Genomic DNA, 17,102 nt, shown 5'->3' on the forward strand with positions numbered 1-17,102 from the left:
GAGACACAAACAGACAATAGATGCCACAGACTTTTCTATATATAAGCTAAACTGATAACTTCCATTAGTTTTCATGTATAAAAGCTTCCCCTGTTAACTTATCGACCTTTGGAAATTTCAAAATTATTAAATTAACAAAAATTAGGGCACTATTATAGTAATATATTCTTGATAGTAAATAAAGTAAAAAAATCTAATACTATTTTTTCTTTCGACGAGTAGTTAGCGAGATATCGTAAGTTAAATGTTGAAAAAGTTACCAAGTTTTCCTTAAATATTTCAGAAAATATTAAGCAAATAAAAAAATGTTTCAGACAAAAGTTGTTCAAATTAATTGGTAGAAAAAGAAGATATAACAAAAAAGTGGGCTTTCTATTTCAAATATTAAGTTGACCTTCAACTGACCTTGAAAATGCCCTCCAAATAAAAAACTGATAATGGCATTTTCTTTCCCCTTCGAAATCATGGAACACGTGTTTTAGCCTTTTTTATCTTTCATGGTTTTCGAGATTTTTTACCTGTTACGTTTGAAATTTAGTACCCTGTATAATATAGAAGTCTGCGGTGGATGTGGACGGGAGATCGCTTGGAGTCGCGGTCGATCGTCCGAGAAATCTCCTTGGAAAAAATCGATGTCGAGAGAGACGGTGCATCTGCATCGCGCGAAACAGCTGTAGCCTGGCGGCCCCGGCACGCGTCGGTATCCTACACCCTCCGTCACTCGCGCGGAGCCGAGGTCTCCTGAGAGGAGATCAGGTTAGGTGCGCGTCGATCACGTGCCGGCAGCTGGAAGATACGCTTTTTTTCATCTCGGGTAGCAGCGCCGGTTTTTGCTGCAAAGAGATGTGCGCGCCCGAGTGGCGTCCTGCGGCCAATCGTTACGTTATTCGGAGCATGTCGTCGAATATGATCGCTTAGCAGCACCGCCGGAGGACGACGAGCGGAGGACCCGCTGGAGAAGTCCGTCGACAATGGCGGTGCGTAGGTTTCGACGAAAGCTTCCTCTTACCGAAGCCGGAGCGTCGAACACGACGGACAAGCGAGATGGTCGTCCTCGAACCTCTTGAAATCGTACGTGTGACTCACGTAATCAGCGGCGTTTTGTCCGCGCGATTCTTTACGTGGGAGAATCCAAAGGAGCCCGAAGCCCGAAGCGGGCAAGCGTGATGGCAAACGGTGCAAACATACGTCGTTGAAGTTTGGAGCGTTCTTGGAGCGAAAATTGAAAATAGCTTTTATTTAACAAAAAACCACTTCGCAACATCGTATATCGGTGGTCCGGGTTTAAAACGGAGAAATCGGGCCGTTGGACAGCCGGGGAACCAAGCGTGCCAAGTGAGAACAGCGAGTCGAAGGCGGCCGATGCCAGGGCGACAAATGGCCGAGGAGAGAAAAGTACATTGTGCGTTTTACACGTTGTGTGGGAACAGGACTGTGTGAGTAGCGCGGAGCGTTACCCGGTCTTCGCGCACAGGTGCGCGCGTTTACGGAAGACACCGCTTTCCACCCTTTTACAAAGTCGCGGACGTCGTACCAATTAGAATGGGGAAACTCATTCAGTCGGACGAGCTAATTAACGCGGCGGCGATGCTCGCTCTCGCTCGCTCACGCGCGACTTTCGAATTAACTCGACGCGCTGGGTGATGGAGTGATATCGATAAACAACGTACGCACATACGCATGACGAGCGCAACGCCGCCTTCTTTCAGCAGACGATCGTCTGCAGCCGGCGATGGTGAGAATGAGAAGCACGTGGAGAACGACCGCGAGTGGAACCTTGAACCTCGGCTGGATCGGCGTGGGTGCAGGAAGCATTGAAGAGCGAGGACGACGGCGCAGGATGGTCCCGTGAGAAGCGAGACCAAATATGTAAATGATCCAACTACAGTGTGTATGTGTGTGTGTGTGTGTGTGTGCGCGCGACGTCTGTTGAGCTTGAACCAACTGCGATTGGAAGTTGTAATCTTAGCTGGCGCCTCGCGCGAAACTGTGTCCGTGAGTCACAATGTAATGTAAGGTAAGGGAAATGTCCCAGTAACCGGGCGCTTAAGCGTAGGTCGTCATAAAAAATACAATATATAATATTAAGAATCGTTTTAATATAAGTACAATGAAATTATGAAATAAAATAGTTTTATGAAGTTTATTACGTTTAGTCACAAGTTTAACCAAAGTGCTTTCTGTCATATTTTAATTAAACGTAGATATGCGAATAAAAATGTACGATGATGTAATTTTAATTGATTTTAATTAATTGCGTTCCATGCAGTTCCTTCATTCCAGCGGTATCTGTTACAGGATGCTGTGGTTTAAACAAAGACATAGATAGCTATCGGGATATAATGTTGTGTAGTAATTCGAATAATATTAGCACTAAAATTGTTTGCATTCATCAGATTACACATTTAATTCAGCTTTAAAGACTTTCTCAGCAAATAGTGTAATGTTATAAACTACTGCAAATGGTGAACATAATTTACCACGATTAATAAATTTCATAAAAAAATATTCTGAATATATTTCAGAACAATAATTATGTTCGGAAGTAATATTATTTATATTTGTATTTATTCGAACACTTAAGATTCCCTTAAGCAGAGAAAAATGATTTTAACCAATGTATATATCTATCATTAATGACATATTTACACAAGTCTTGAAGCGCATTAATGTACCAGTGACCGGACAGTTGAAATAGGTTATGGCTCAATGTTCGGAGATAATTTGTCCCGGCGTCTGACCGTAATTAGAAAATTAGTACATACTAACGGGAAATAATATAAATATAAATGCTATCTCTTAATGAATTTATCAACGTGATTGACCATTATTTTGCCAAACCATAGGTGCATACTTATTCAATTAATTTTTATTTTAATATAAGAATATCAAATTGGGTGTATTTTTTTCCGACTAATCGTCGTAAATATTGGAGTTTTTCTTTTTTTACAATAATTATTACTTTCATTCATTATTGTTGAGATAAATAGTAAATATTTTTTTTTTTCAAAGTAGTCGGGTACCGGGACGTGTCCGGCCATTGGGACGTTTACCTTAAATACATTTCATCTTCAGCGGAAAACAGACGGCGATAATCGACGCTCGTGAGCGGCCGAGTGCAGCCCCGACCCACGCGGACGGCTTAATTGCTTCCGGAAGTCCCGCGCGAATCGACAAAGTCGCTACCTCCCATGACAGATGTTGCTGCGAAAATAATAGCGGGTCACGTATGATTACCGCACGCGTACGGCCGATCTTATCCGCCGGTGAACCCGTGCGGTGCGCTTCGTCGCGTGTTATTTGTGCGGACTCGCCGCCGTGTTCGACACGTAACATTTCGTTCGCCAAAACAGGATGTCGATTAACTCGAAGTAGGGAAAGAAGTGGAGAATCAAACGCGCCTCTCCCCGCGGCGCGGCGAATTTCGCGACTTCTTGGCGAATTTACGGACCGCTAACGAAAGCAATCAGTATGCAAAGGCTGGCAAGGCAATGACAAAGTGGCGCGTTGCTCGGACATCGCGGCACCGTTACATACGGCAATCCGGATAAACAAGTATAGAGGACTGCTCCCATGCCGCACTCCTGTTTCTTTCCGCGCGCTCACGACGGCGAAATAACAGTCGCCGCTGGATTAACCGTAAAAATGAAAAAAAGAATCCCCCTCGCGCAATTTCCCCGAGCGATCAAGCTATCATCATTTCGCTCGCTCGCGGCTGCGACGTTACGTCGCAAGAATGTAGAAGAACGTATCGGAATCTAAAGTGGAGTGAACTCTCTCTCTCTGAATACTCGTCGAGCTTTCGCATACGCGAGACTCCCTAATGAACCATCTTTTTCGTGCTTGCGCGCGTCATCGCAGAAAAGCAAATTAGCCGGCCGGCGAAATGGAAGCCGCGTAAATCCTCGAGCGGCGGCAGCGTGTACATCATAAGACCTGTTCCGAAATCGGTTTCGGGAATTTTGGTTTTAGTAGAAATGTGATTTAGTTTTGAAGGTTTTTCTCTCAAACACCGATTTACTTAAACAAGATAATGAATGAATACCTCGATCAAAATCATTTCCCTTTGTTTTCTATGACCTTTTCCTATCTTTCTGGCAAGAGATGGAAGATCCGCGACGATAAAGATTCTTCTTTGAAGTTGATCCAATTTTCAACAAATTTTTGCACTTGTTCAAAGATATGAAAGTATGTATCCTCTAGAGCATGTTGCATCGACCGGAGCAAGTGATAATCAAATGGAGCAATGTCTGGAGAATACGCGAGGCATGGTAAGACTTGCCATTCCAGCTCTAATAACGTTTGCTTCACTGATAATGCAACATGAAGTCGAGCATTCTCGTGAAGAAAAATCACTTTGCGTTGTTTACTCGCAATTAATGATCGTTTTTGGCCCAATGCTTGCTTCAATTTGTATAATTATTGTAAATAATTCGGATTTAACAGTTCATACGTAGTACATAACACCCTTCTTGACCTCACCAAATACACAGCAATACCTTTGAACCGTGAAATTCGCGCTTCAAAGTGGATGTTGCTGGTTGGTCTGGATCAACCCATAATTTTTTTCGTTTGGGATTATCGAAATAGATCCATTTTTCATCCCCAGTAACAATTCGACACAATAAAACCCTTCATTTTTTGTCTGGCGGTTAACGAAATGCAAATGTTCAACTGTTTCGCAATGGCATTTTTCGATAATTGATGTGGGACCCATTTTCCTTCTTTGTGAATCTTTCTCGTATCATGTAAATGTCTAGTAACTGTTGTACGATCAACATTTAATGCTCTGGCAAATTCTGAAGTGGATTGTGCTGATTTTTTGTCCAATAATGCTTACAAACACTACATTTTCAAGCTCTTTTGCTTGTTCCGAGCGATGTTTGTCGTTAACGTTGGAAAAAAATCACCACTTTTGAATCGTCTAAACGAATATTCACGTGTCTTAATTGATGGAGCAACATTACCACAAATTTCTATCAGAATTCTATGACCTTCAGTCGCCAATTTTTCTGATTAAAAAAAGCAAGGTATGTCGAAAATGCTCTTTAAGAAGCTCCATTTTTTAAATGATATTAACACGATTTTTACTGTGTCTATTGTTAGTAAATATCTAAGTGGTTATGGATTAATATCAAAGCACTAAGAAACAATAGCTGAGATTGGAATGTTTTCGACTGGAAATTTGCATTTCGTTAGTGCCATCTCTTGCAAAATCCCGAAAACTAAATCACACCCCTAATAGTCATAAGGTAGATCTTAAACACTAACTGTAATACATTCCGTAATTGATCAACTAATCACGCTTGAATATTCACAATCATATACTACTTCTGCTTATAAAGTTAGTTTTAATTATTAATTTTGTAATATTAGATGAAAAATGGATTTTTTATTATTTATTATCTTGGTCACACCAAATCTCTCGATCGTAAAGTCGATCGCATGAATCAGCCGATTAACGTGCGGAACGTATCTAAATTCATCTGGAGCCTGCCAACTTTATAACTAAAAAGTTTCCAAAGTCGATTTGAGAACAAGCCGATCGTCTCGAAACAAAGAACGTACGATCTCCCTGCCGGCATGGCACAGCCTTGAACTTGCATATCCGTGGTACAGCCCTGAGAAGTACCCTGAGCCTATTCCTCCGAAGGCTCCTGGAATACACTCGTAACCCATGATTTGTTTCTGGCGATCGCCAACGTTCTACGCTCGTTCCGCCGAACGAGAGCCGATCGTGGTCACTCGACGATGAAATGTTTTCCCGCTCGGTGGTTGCGAAATCAGCCAGAGGAGAGTCGAACAGTTTGACGAACGTGCACCGCGAAGCATCAGACGTCGCCGACGCGTGGAAACGATCCAAGATATTACTATTGGTAAAGGGAATACATAGAGAGAGAGAGAGAGAGAGAGAGAGAGAGAGAGAGAGAGAGACAAAGAGAGAGAGAGAGAGAGCCGTACGGAAACTAAAATTGGACTTTGTCCAAAATAACGTTGACTTCATATCGCGCCGGTCGTCCGCGCGAAAGCCGGGAAAGCACGGAATTGAAGCCGACGCCGTCGCCGACGTTGTCGAATAAACCTTACGAAACACACCTGTCGATCATCCGCTCGCTTCGATTCGCCTCATATTGGCGAACGCGATGGAAAATTCACGAGCGCTTATCCCCTTTGTCTAACACGATCGACGTGAGAGGAAGACCGGTAAACCGGTAGACGACTCTGACTCGTTGCTCGTTACGCGCGGTGACGTTATCGGTGCGCATACTGTTATCGCTTACTATTCCCGTCAGTGACAGGGAGGATGGGAACGTAGATACGCGTGCATTTTTACCCCTGCAGGTATAGAACGTTCCACTCACACGATACGGCCGGCGGTCTATGCACGATAACGCGGGCGTTCAACGATTAGCAGGCAGAGCTTTGACGAAATCGGAAACACTCGGCAGGCCATTACGCACCAGGCACCGCGATAACTCGAGGGAACCGAGTTGTCCGTATCGTCGAAACGATACAGCCGGACGAACCACTCGGTCTCGACATCCGCTAATCCGTTTCGGAACTTCGCGAGCCGACTAAGGGGTTAGGCTACTTAGGACGGGTCAAAATCACTGTTATTTCCGAGGAAGAATTTTTTCTGAGGACATAACAAAAGAAATACAAAAATGAAAATAAGATATTTATTGAGCAACTCTTTGAGGGAAAAGAAGTATCTTTTTTGTAAATATTTGAAACGAGATGGCGGCGTTGAAGCCGAAACACTGGGAGCCCTTTTGGACCGACGCTCTCAACGGTGTTCAGTCTCACGACTACAGAATTGGACGTAAAACAAAAATGAAAGATTGTTATTACCTAGACGCCAGAAATTGGAGAAGTACGTATGGGTATTTAGAAATATTTATTTTTGTGGAAGTAGTAAACACTTGAAATAGGATTTCATGTTTTGACCTAAAAATTTCGTACAAAAGTGTTAATTGCAAAAAAAGTTTTTGATATTTCGCAAAATCCATATGTATTTTTTCAGTTTCTGGTATCTAGATAATAAAAATCGGAGGAGGGGGTGGGCACGTATGAAATGAAAATCCACGGAGCACGATTGCTCCGTCGCGTACGAGCCCACCGTGCAATTGATACGAGCGCCGACGTGGGTCATGTGATTATCGGAAGGTTACAAGTCTTCACGCATACGCGATCGCGAGATTGATGGTCGTCGTTAATGCAGATACTATCTCGATCGTAAAGCTCGCACCACGGTCAGGGGGAGGGGCGAGACGTCGTCACGGCTTTTATTTTCCATTCGTAACACGAGACAAAGCAGTTACCACACCCTGCGTACTGCGTGCGCGGTTTGCGCTTAAAACGTTTGTATCACGTGTCACGTAAGGCGCGGTGTTGGTACGCGTGCCTCATGTTGAGCGACCAGGTATATCGTTAACGTGCGGAATGTTAGCGCGTTTGCGCTACCCTACGCTAGATAGAATTTGAATTTCTTCAAGGTGAAATATCTGTCTGACGAGATTACGTAAAGATTGACTAATTACTCCCCAAACGAATTATTTATCCCCCCTCCCCTCGCAAGAATAATTAAAATTTTTAATGTCGTAGATGAGTGTAACGGGACGTTGAATACATTAGGTAACCGGGAAAGTTCATGCCGTTTTAACGTACGCTTTAACACATGCAAAACTTTAAATAATTAACTTCCGTTAAGAGTGTTATACACGGATAAATTCTCTGTTAAACGAGCTTTCGTTTAACGCTTACATAACCACACTTTTTAACTTATAATGCATGCGCATGCGCAGTTTGACGATGACAAAACCTAGACGAGCGGCGCGAGCTTTCTTGGCTACCTGATATTATTGGAGCTTATGATAATATGTAAAAGTTTAATTTTCAAGTGAGAACTTTCTGAAACTCCTTCGAGTCATATTTAACACGGCGCTCATGGCCGCTTTTTAGCGCCTCTTAACGTGAGCAAACGTGACCTCTTCCTCTCGACTTTGGAACCGGTGGCCGGTGTCCTTAATCGTGGAAGTAGCGTGACTATACACACACGTTGCGAAATTCGCCATGAAATAGCGAGAAGTTAACAGTACGCCGTCGAGAGAGGCGTAGCATCGACGTTCGCGAGAGAGTTAAGAGCTGCCTGACGATCCGGTCGAGAGAAGGACACGAAGAGACTCTGGAGGCTGTCACTTCGTCAGGCATGAATATTTACGCGCGTCTCTCAAAGGCTCCTTATAGGACAGTAAATTTTCCAGATTCGGCGGTGGCCCGTGTTCATAAATCGCGAGCTCGACAACGAGACTCGTAAAGTCTTCGGGAAGAAATAGCAAGCGACAGCGCCATGATACCTCTCGAATGTCAAGGATCACCGGGTTGGCGCATTTTTCTTAATCTTAATATAAATTACTGCTTAAACCCGAGGTATCATTTACGATTACCTGTGATCGTTTGACTGTGAAAACTTTATGACGAGAGGCAACCGGACGAAAGGCTACCGCGAGTCTGAATACTTTATGCTCCTTATATACGCGACACTTTAATTTAATCCTTCGCGTGGCTCGGTCGAATAAATTATTTGCGTATTATTAGACCGTATCGCTCTCTTTGCCGCACGTTTTGTAACGTCCGATGCACTCGCGCCTACCTGCCCCGAGAAGGGCAAAAGGCGCGCTTGAGCAGCGGGTTGCATACGCCAAAGGCGTCCGTTCACTTCCTAGACGCTCGCCGCAGGGCCGTGTTCCCCAATTGGCTGTGTGAGTGTGTGTACGTGGAAATGTGCGCACTTTCTCCACAAAACACACATTTCTCGTTACTTTCCTAATACAGGTGCTTTTCCCCAGCACACAACCGGATGAAATATGTTGGCGAAATTCTAATTGCGGTCGTCGGCGTGTCGACGGCGTGTCTTGTTAGTTGTTCCGCTGGAGCCACTCACCTGTACAGCACTGTTGAGGAAACAATTGTTCTGGCCGGGGCCGTTGAGCAGACCCTTCGTGCTGGTGAAGCTGCTATTGTGCTCGCGATGTGTTGATTTTTGACAACTCTGCACCTGTCCTTCCGCTTGATTTCCATGATGGCACTGTGTGGATTGCAGGTAGCCGGCGAAGTCCACCGTGTCCTGGGACGCAGCCTGCTGCTGCAGTCCCATTGTGGAAGTCATGCTCGCCGGATCAAGGTGGACTCATCTGAAAACATCGGCGACGAATGCGTTCGTTGGTTGAAACGATGTCTCGATTTACCGCGAAAGATAAGTCCTCGCGAAGAGTCCCCCATCGCGCATTGCTTCCTCTAACTACAATAAGCTTCCCCTGAAACCTTTTACGAACGAATTACGAGATACTCTTTTATCGGCGATAAAACGCGCCCGAGATGCGATTGCGAAGGACATTCGACATTGCGCAACGCGCAATTGCGTGTTTCGCCGAGTCGCGGCATCGTGCGTTGGAAAGGAAGCATTTATTATGTCTTAAGCCACGGCGGGGTGAACTCGGCGGTCTCGCAGCACTCGCGGGAACTCGTAAACTCGAGTCAGCGAGGAAGCTGTGCAGAAAGATAATTATAAGGGAAGTACGGAAAAATCAGTTTACGTATGTACGGAAACGCGACGTAAAATTTTATGAGCCGCAGTACCTACGCAGAAGAAGAAGCCGATTGCGCGCGCTCGCGCGGATGTTAATCAGGCTCGATTGGAATTCCTTTCTCTCTCTCTCTCTCTCTCTCTCTCTCTCTCTCTCTCTCTCTCTCTCTCTATCTCTATCTCTTTCTCTCTCTCCCGCGAAGGACGATGAATATTTTTCTGCAGTTCCGCTTTTCCTCTTCTTCTTTTTTTTTTTTTTACCCCAAGGAGAAGCGCATCTCGCACGCGCAAGAGAGGAGCGAGTCTCGCCGGTGAGAAGAAAAATATCGCCTCGAGTGTCGCGAAGAAGGGTGAAATCATCATAAAGGAGAGTGTAAAGGGTGAGACGAAGAGGGCGAGAAGAAGCTGCCACGCTAAATGCCAGCGCGACCGAGTGGACGGCGTTAATTTCGAGGAGCCGAGAAAAGTGGTCGGAGCGAGTACGTGCTCGAGAGCAAGCCTGGCGCCAGCAGCCCCCGCCCCGTGCCTCGGCTTTTAGGCTTCGGATACAATACTCTGGTCACATTCCTCTCCCGGGTGTCGAGGTCTCGCCATACTCGGCGCTGCACTTATTACGGAGCCGACGAAGGAAACCAGACGCGGCTGGCCGTGCCTTCGTCTTCGGCATCGGAAACGAAGGATCTGGAGGTCGCGTCGCTCGTTCCGATAGATTACGAAGCGAGTGCACGGCAATTGGGACTCTCTTTTTCCCTTTCAGTCGATTCGACGGTGTGCCATTGTGCACGAGGAATTAATAGTAATCCACTTGTAATTGGGATAATTTAACAGGCGATCAACGGAGAGCACAATTCAAAAGATGACACCGCTCCCACGTCGAATCTCTGGCGAGCGTGGAAGCGGCAGTCGTCGAAAGGAAGTGGATCTATAGATCGAATAATGAATAGCATTACGCTGCGGGTCGTCCGAGCGCGCTGAAAAGCTCGGAGGACGCAATTATGCTATCAAAGGCATCATCGATCGAGCGAGATCATTCCGGCCGTGGCACGCCGACGTCGAGCAGGAAATCCAGAGACGCCACGCCGTGTTACGATATCGCTGTTTTGTTTTGATACAATGGCAAGTAAGCGCACTGAGAGAGGCAGGAAACGGCGCACAATGATAACGAGAGCGCGCGACCGCACCAATACGTCGCTTTTCGCGCGAGCGAAAGTCCGCGATAAAGCGGAACACATCGGGCAAATGATTCGCGCGTGAGCAATTTTACGCGCGCATTTTATAGTAAGTAAAATGATGGGTTTATGGTGAATGACATTTATCTCTGCGCGGCCATGTGCAAACCGCGAATGAACCGGCCAGTTGGCCTCCCGACGTATTGTCCTCGCGCGTTTCTCGTCCTTGGTAAGACGCGCCGAGAGGAATTTCCATTTGCACGATACGTATCGCGTTAACCAAGAACGCTCGATTTCACGCCTTTCGAAGTCGCCGAGCGAATTGTACGCACGGAAACGGACTATTGTCATGCAGGGATCTAATTTTAGATAACACGTCGCGTTCTCGAACGGAACGCGTCGAATGCGCTAATTTTTCACGCTCGATGAAAACATCGGCGCTGATCGCGCTATTCATAGCTTCGTGTTAATTACTCGTCGACGATCTGCATTCGCAATGTCTGAAAACGAGAGTTTTCATGTATAAAATGCCTACATTATTCAAAGAACGACATAATTAATTAACCGTCTGTGATATGTCTACAACTTGCAGTAAAATGTGATAAAATTCATATGATTATGGTAGATTTTATGATCTCACACATGATGTTGTAAATGCAAACTGTTTTATCAGGAGGCCATCGACCTACCTACGAAACGGAACGGAACAACAATGACTGACAGTTTCATTAACTATTTTTCAAGCCTGCGTTAAATCACGACTGTGAATTTATATGTTTTTCACACGTTGAGGAAATATAAAATTTAGTCTATATTTTATATACAAACTTCGAAAAAAATATATTCCGGTACCGGGAATCGAACCCGAGCCTCCTGGGTGAGAGCCAGGTATCCTAGCCACTAGACCATACCGGATCTTGAAAGTCGAGTGATTCCCTTCACTTCAGTGGCATATTATGTATATACCTTTATATCTTGACAATATAATAAATGAATTACACTCTTAAACATGTACAAAATTTATATTTAAACATCTACATGAGAATAATATTAAATTTTCTTTCTTTTTTTTAAAATAGTATACGAAGTGTCTCGGGGATCTTTTGCAAATTGTGAAGATTATTCAGATCAAACTGAAAAGAAGAGTCATGTACCATTTTGCAAAAATGGCAATAGTTATTAAGTTATTAATGATTGAAAATAACCACATCTAGAAGCTCTTTTAATTGGTAACTTGAAAATCTGCATAATTAATTGTAAAACTCTGAATCTTGAATTTGTCGTTAGGCACAATAGTCATCATATAATTATAGATTGAGTCTGAACAAGAAAAAGTCCTTCGCTATTGCGAATAAGTATGTAAATTTTAAAGTTATCAATTAAAAGAACTTCTAGATGTGGTCATTTTCATCAATCATTAATAACTATTGTAATTTTTGCAAAATGATACTTGACTTTTCTTCTCAGTTTAATTTGATTAATCTTCACAATTTTTCGTTTCCAAAAGATCCCGGACACCCTGTATAAATCTACATTGTAATAAATCAAGAAAAACACATATACTACGAAACAAGATAAAAAATTTCTAATAAATAATTATCTTTCTCTCTCTCTCTCTCTCTCTCTCTTTTTTCTCTTTCTCAGCTAAAAAAAGATGCAACGTAATGAATTAAAAAATCCCGAGGTATAATATAAAAATAATAGTAAAAAATCTCGCCTCTTTATACTACTTTACATTGTATAAATTTAAAATTAGAATTTCTCCAAGGTAAATTATCTGTCTGACGAGATTATGTAGAGACTGACTGATTACACCGCAAACAAATTATTTATCCCCCCTCCACCGCAAGAATAATTAAAAGATGAAGAATCGCGAGACATAAAAGTAACAGTGAAAATTCTTGTCTATTTACATTACGTTATGTTGCGTAAATTTGAAAGTGGTCTCATAATATCTGCAAGGCAACGTTGGCTGCATAAAGTACACGAACGTCACATACGTCGCTCCCAAGTTCCGAAATGTGGGGAAACTTAAGCGCTCCTGGACGCGCGACGATAGTCGTCACGACCGCACGTGCGCGTGTTATGCGTACGTAACGTAACAAACGTCCGTTGTCTCGAATAACAATGGGACAAGAGGGTATTTATAGACGCGCAACGACACGCCGCATTGATACTTTTCATGCACACCCCCGACCGCGCGTGCCACTTCTCTTAATTTTCACAATTTCTTTCTCCCTCGCAAACTTCACAACTATACGGTAACGGTACGCAATTGCCTTGGAAAAGCGGAGGCAACCGTTACTGCTACGAATAAGACAGAAAACAGCAAGCGGCAGGGAGAAAGAGAGAAAGAGAGACAGAGAGAGGGGGAAGAGGGAAGAGAAAAAGAGGAAGAGAGCCAAGTTGTTGGTTGCGAGGATGGAAGACGAAGGGAGTGCGCGAACCTCGTGAATTACGACGTAAAGTTTAGGCACGCTGCTATCGCGCGCGAGAGCGCGGTTATTTTCGTTGGCGTTTCGTTCGCGACGCGGGATGTCGACGAGCAACTGTCGGAGGCGCCGCGACGCCTACCCTGTCGAAAGAAAAACATGCAAATTAGGCCGCGCTGCCAATCCTAATCCGAAGTCTTTGACGCGCGAGCTGTTTGACGGACGTAGCGTTAGATTGTAAAAGTTCGACGTATGTGATAAAAAAAAAATCGCGGCGCGAATGAACACGAAAATGACAGGCGGGGATTGGTACCGAACGCAGGATTGGAAAAGTTATTTCGCAAAAGCATCTGGTTACAGTTTCTTTACTAAAAGAAAATAAGTAGTTACAATTACAAGTCACCGATTCTGAAAAACAACGTTACACTTATATCGTTACACTTATATTTATTCAAAAAATAACTTTTCAGGTACTTTTTTGCAATGATTGTGCACTACTATTTGAAATATAAGAATCTTACATTTCTCTCAAGTTTTACTAATTTGTTACTATATATATTTAATTATGTGCTATATGATTTGATATTCAATAAATGACAATCTCTCTTTCTTGTAAAATAAAAGAATTAAATCTCATGTTTCCTCGAAATGCTGATAAATTTACTGTAAATGTAGACGTTATATGTAAGACAATATATAATATAATAAAATATAATATTTTAATATATATTTTAATATATTCAAATGTATTTTATAATAAATACAAATATATTTTATATATTTTTGCAATTATATTGATATAATTCATATTATAATAAAATATAATAATAATCTAATATTTTAATCAAAATTTATTAAAATATCAAAACATTTTATTATAATATTAATAACATATATAATATGTATAACAATAACATCAATATTCACTTTATTCAATTCCTAATCAATAATTCCCCAGCATAACCAATAATTTCTCAAACTAATCATTTCGTAACCAAGTTAAGCTACAATTACAGATGGAGAAAAAGGAATCAAATTACGTTACAGTTAGAAAAGAAGAAAAAAAATAACTGTAATTGTAATTTTGTTACGAGTAACGAATTACTTCCCAAGTCTGGACGAGCGGCTGGAGTTGGGGGGGAACCCCTTGGCGCAGGGAAATAAAATGGCGATGCGCGAAAGATTGACGCCTGCTGTTGGACGGAAGCGGTGACGCCGCGTATTCGCATAATTAATTAACGGCGGAACAAAGTTCGCGTCGGCGGTATCATCGCGCTCGGTTGCGTCTGCGACGTTTTGCGCGAGCGGAGCGCCGTGAAACTTGTCTTCGCGATAGCGAGCGTAGCCGATGCGACGCGGGTGGCAAATACATGAGCAGCGCGGAAGAAAGAGAGTTGGCGGAATTCACCGGCGCGAAAGAAAGCCTTGGCGACGCCCGCCGCGAGAGAGAGAAAAAAGCGGGATGTTCTTTGTCCGGGGAAATAATCCGCTTCTCGATTGCGGTTCGCGGTTTGCGCGGAAAATACAGCAAGCGCGAGATACGATGAGCGAGGAGATGATTTTTGCAGAGGGACCGAACGCGTTGAATATTCTAACGGTCGAACGCCGGGAGCGAGGGATTTCGCCGGATTCTGTAATTCGGGCGGCAGGATCGCGCGAGCGCGCTTCCTGCCGGCGGTGGTTTAACGTAGACGTTTAAACACGGACAATTATGAGGTCCGACAAAATTCCATTGAGATACACCTATTCTCCACGTGCACACCGGTATATCCATTTGACGTCGCACATACGAAAATACGGCCGCGCAATTGCTCGTTAGGTTTTATTTTCAAGCGAGCTGCGCCCCGCGCCGGAGCTCGTTTGAAACGCGCGAATGAATCGCGCGCGTTTCGTCGGTAAACGCCTACAAATTAATTATGAATCACATTGTACTTGGCGGTCGTGTGAAGCTACGCGAGCGAGTGTGATGGACTCGACGTTCCCGGTTTATCTGCGTAGCTTCTCCCTGCGAAGCGCCGATTACTGTGGCTCTGTATTTACGTACATATGTGCGAACACGGCAAGTGTACAGCGCGAAATGATATGCTCCTGCTGTTCGTGATTGAAACGGTGTGAGAACGACAATGAGGTCCTGATTTAAGGGGAAAGACGATCGGGAAAATTCATTTCGTGGGAGCCTTATGACGGCGAGAGGAAACGGCAAAACCGGACAGCCAAAGAGAAAAATATCCCTCCTTCCCTTTTCCCCCTCTCTCTCTCTCTCTCTCTCTCTCTTTCTCTTTCTCTAAGCCGTGCCGAGATGATCGCGAAAAAACTTGAAGAGCGCGAAGACCACCGCGCGAGTGAGAAAAGTGGCTGGAAGCTTAAGCAATGGAGCGCGCGCGGCGTCTCGTCGTGATTGACACGGTGATCCCAGCTGGATTTCGCCGGTCATTTTTCACCGCGGCCGAGTCGGGGATTTTCTACTTGTACGAGCGGGCCCCATCGAAATTTTCCACGTCAATGACGCGCGCGCTGGTCAATAAACTGTAAAATGCGGCGCATCTATCAAGCCGCGAATTCGGCGTCCAGCTTTGCGATTAAGCCGCCGTGCGAAGGCTTTATCGAGCGAAATCTCGCTGCGCGGCGATTCAAAGCGCGCACGAGCGCGATCGCACTGCAAAGTTGCGATATTGGACCGACTGCACGCGCATGCGCGACAGAATCCAGTAACGTATGACCATGTCATAACTCATAACATGAACATGTGTGTTTAGTTATGACAGTATGCGGCCGGCGGACAGGCGATGAGATAAATATACTTAATTGAGTATACATAATTGAGTATAGGGTGTCCCAGAACTGCCGGATTTCCTCTCAGGGGGTGAAAGGGGCTGTAATTTGGAATCGAAAGTTCCTCTACCACTTTTGGATCAGAACGTTAATTTATAAGTTATTAACTAATGAATCTGACCAATCGAATTATTCGGCGGGTGGGCATACTGTGGAGTAGGATTTAAGTTTTAATTTTAATTCATCAAACTGAAAATTTTCAAATCTAGAGAGGAAGAAAGAGAAGAATGGGCGCAGAGCGGGAGGGGAGGGGGAAGAGGAGGGGAGAGAGGAGGGTGGCATTAGTGTAAGATCTTTTGAGATACAGAAAATGAAAAATAGTTTTCCACGCATTGTGTAGATCTTACACTCATGCCGTCCTCTCTCACCCTTCTTCTTCTTGCCCCCCTCTGCTTCCACACCGCGCCTATCCTTTCTCGCTCCCCTTCTCTGAATTTGAAAATTTTCAGTTTGATAGATTGAAATTAAAATTTGAATCCTACTCCACTGTGTACCCGCCCACCGTATAATCTGATTGGTCAGATTTATTAGTTAATAACTCATAAATTAATGTTCTGATCCAAAAGTGGTAGAGAAACTTTCGGTTCAACAAACTTTATCCCCTTTTATCCCCCAAGAAGAAATCCGGCAGTTCTGGGACACCCTGTATACTTAATGCGGTATCTTCATGTATTTACCTGCGTTTAACCTACCCGCCGTCCGCACATCGCCAAAAATTAGACTCATTTGTTCACGCATACGTTACTGGGTTCGGTCAGATTTCGTCGCGCATGCGCGTGCAGCCGATCCAATATTGGAGCTTTGTTGCTCCGTCGAAAATCGCCGAAGACGCGCGCTTTCATCGCACGCGGCCAACTTCTCGACAGCCAATTAAACGGTAACCGGCCAAGCCCGGTCCAATCACGGCACAATTCGGCTCCCCGCGAGCAAAAGGACTCTCGGCGCAGGTCCCTTCTTCCGAGTGCTTCCGAGCGACCATCTTAGGCCCGAAAGTGCAGATTACTGTAATTTGCTCGGCGATTCACAGGTGGTGCTTTTGTTAGCGCGCCTGATTTTTTTTTTTTCAAAACAAAAGAAAAAAGT

The 17,102-nt window shown here is 44.1% G+C and overlaps 1 protein-coding gene and 1 non-coding gene across 2 annotated transcripts in view; both read right to left on the bottom strand.

Moving 5' to 3' along the window:
* Nucleotides 1-17,102, bottom strand: part of ec (ubiquitin specific peptidase echinus) — a 90,902-nt gene that overhangs the window by 55,276 nt on the left and 18,524 nt on the right. Inside the window, exon 2 of the mRNA XM_011155463.3 lies at nt 8,945-9,194. Within this exon, the coding sequence (XP_011153765.2) occupies nt 8,945-9,169 (225 nt within the window). The 5' untranslated portion in view covers nt 9,170-9,194. The remainder of the gene's footprint in view (nt 1-8,944; nt 9,195-17,102) is intronic.
* Nucleotides 11,599-11,670, bottom strand: TRNAE-CUC (transfer RNA glutamic acid (anticodon CUC)). The gene has a single exon. It is a non-coding gene; the product is annotated as a tRNA-Glu (tRNA).

The sequence above is a fragment of the Harpegnathos saltator genome, unplaced genomic scaffold (assembly GCF_003227715.2).
Source record: "Harpegnathos saltator strain DR-91 unplaced genomic scaffold, Hsal_v8.6 scaffold16, whole genome shotgun sequence".
Classification (NCBI taxonomy): domain Eukaryota; kingdom Metazoa; phylum Arthropoda; class Insecta; order Hymenoptera; family Formicidae; genus Harpegnathos; species Harpegnathos saltator.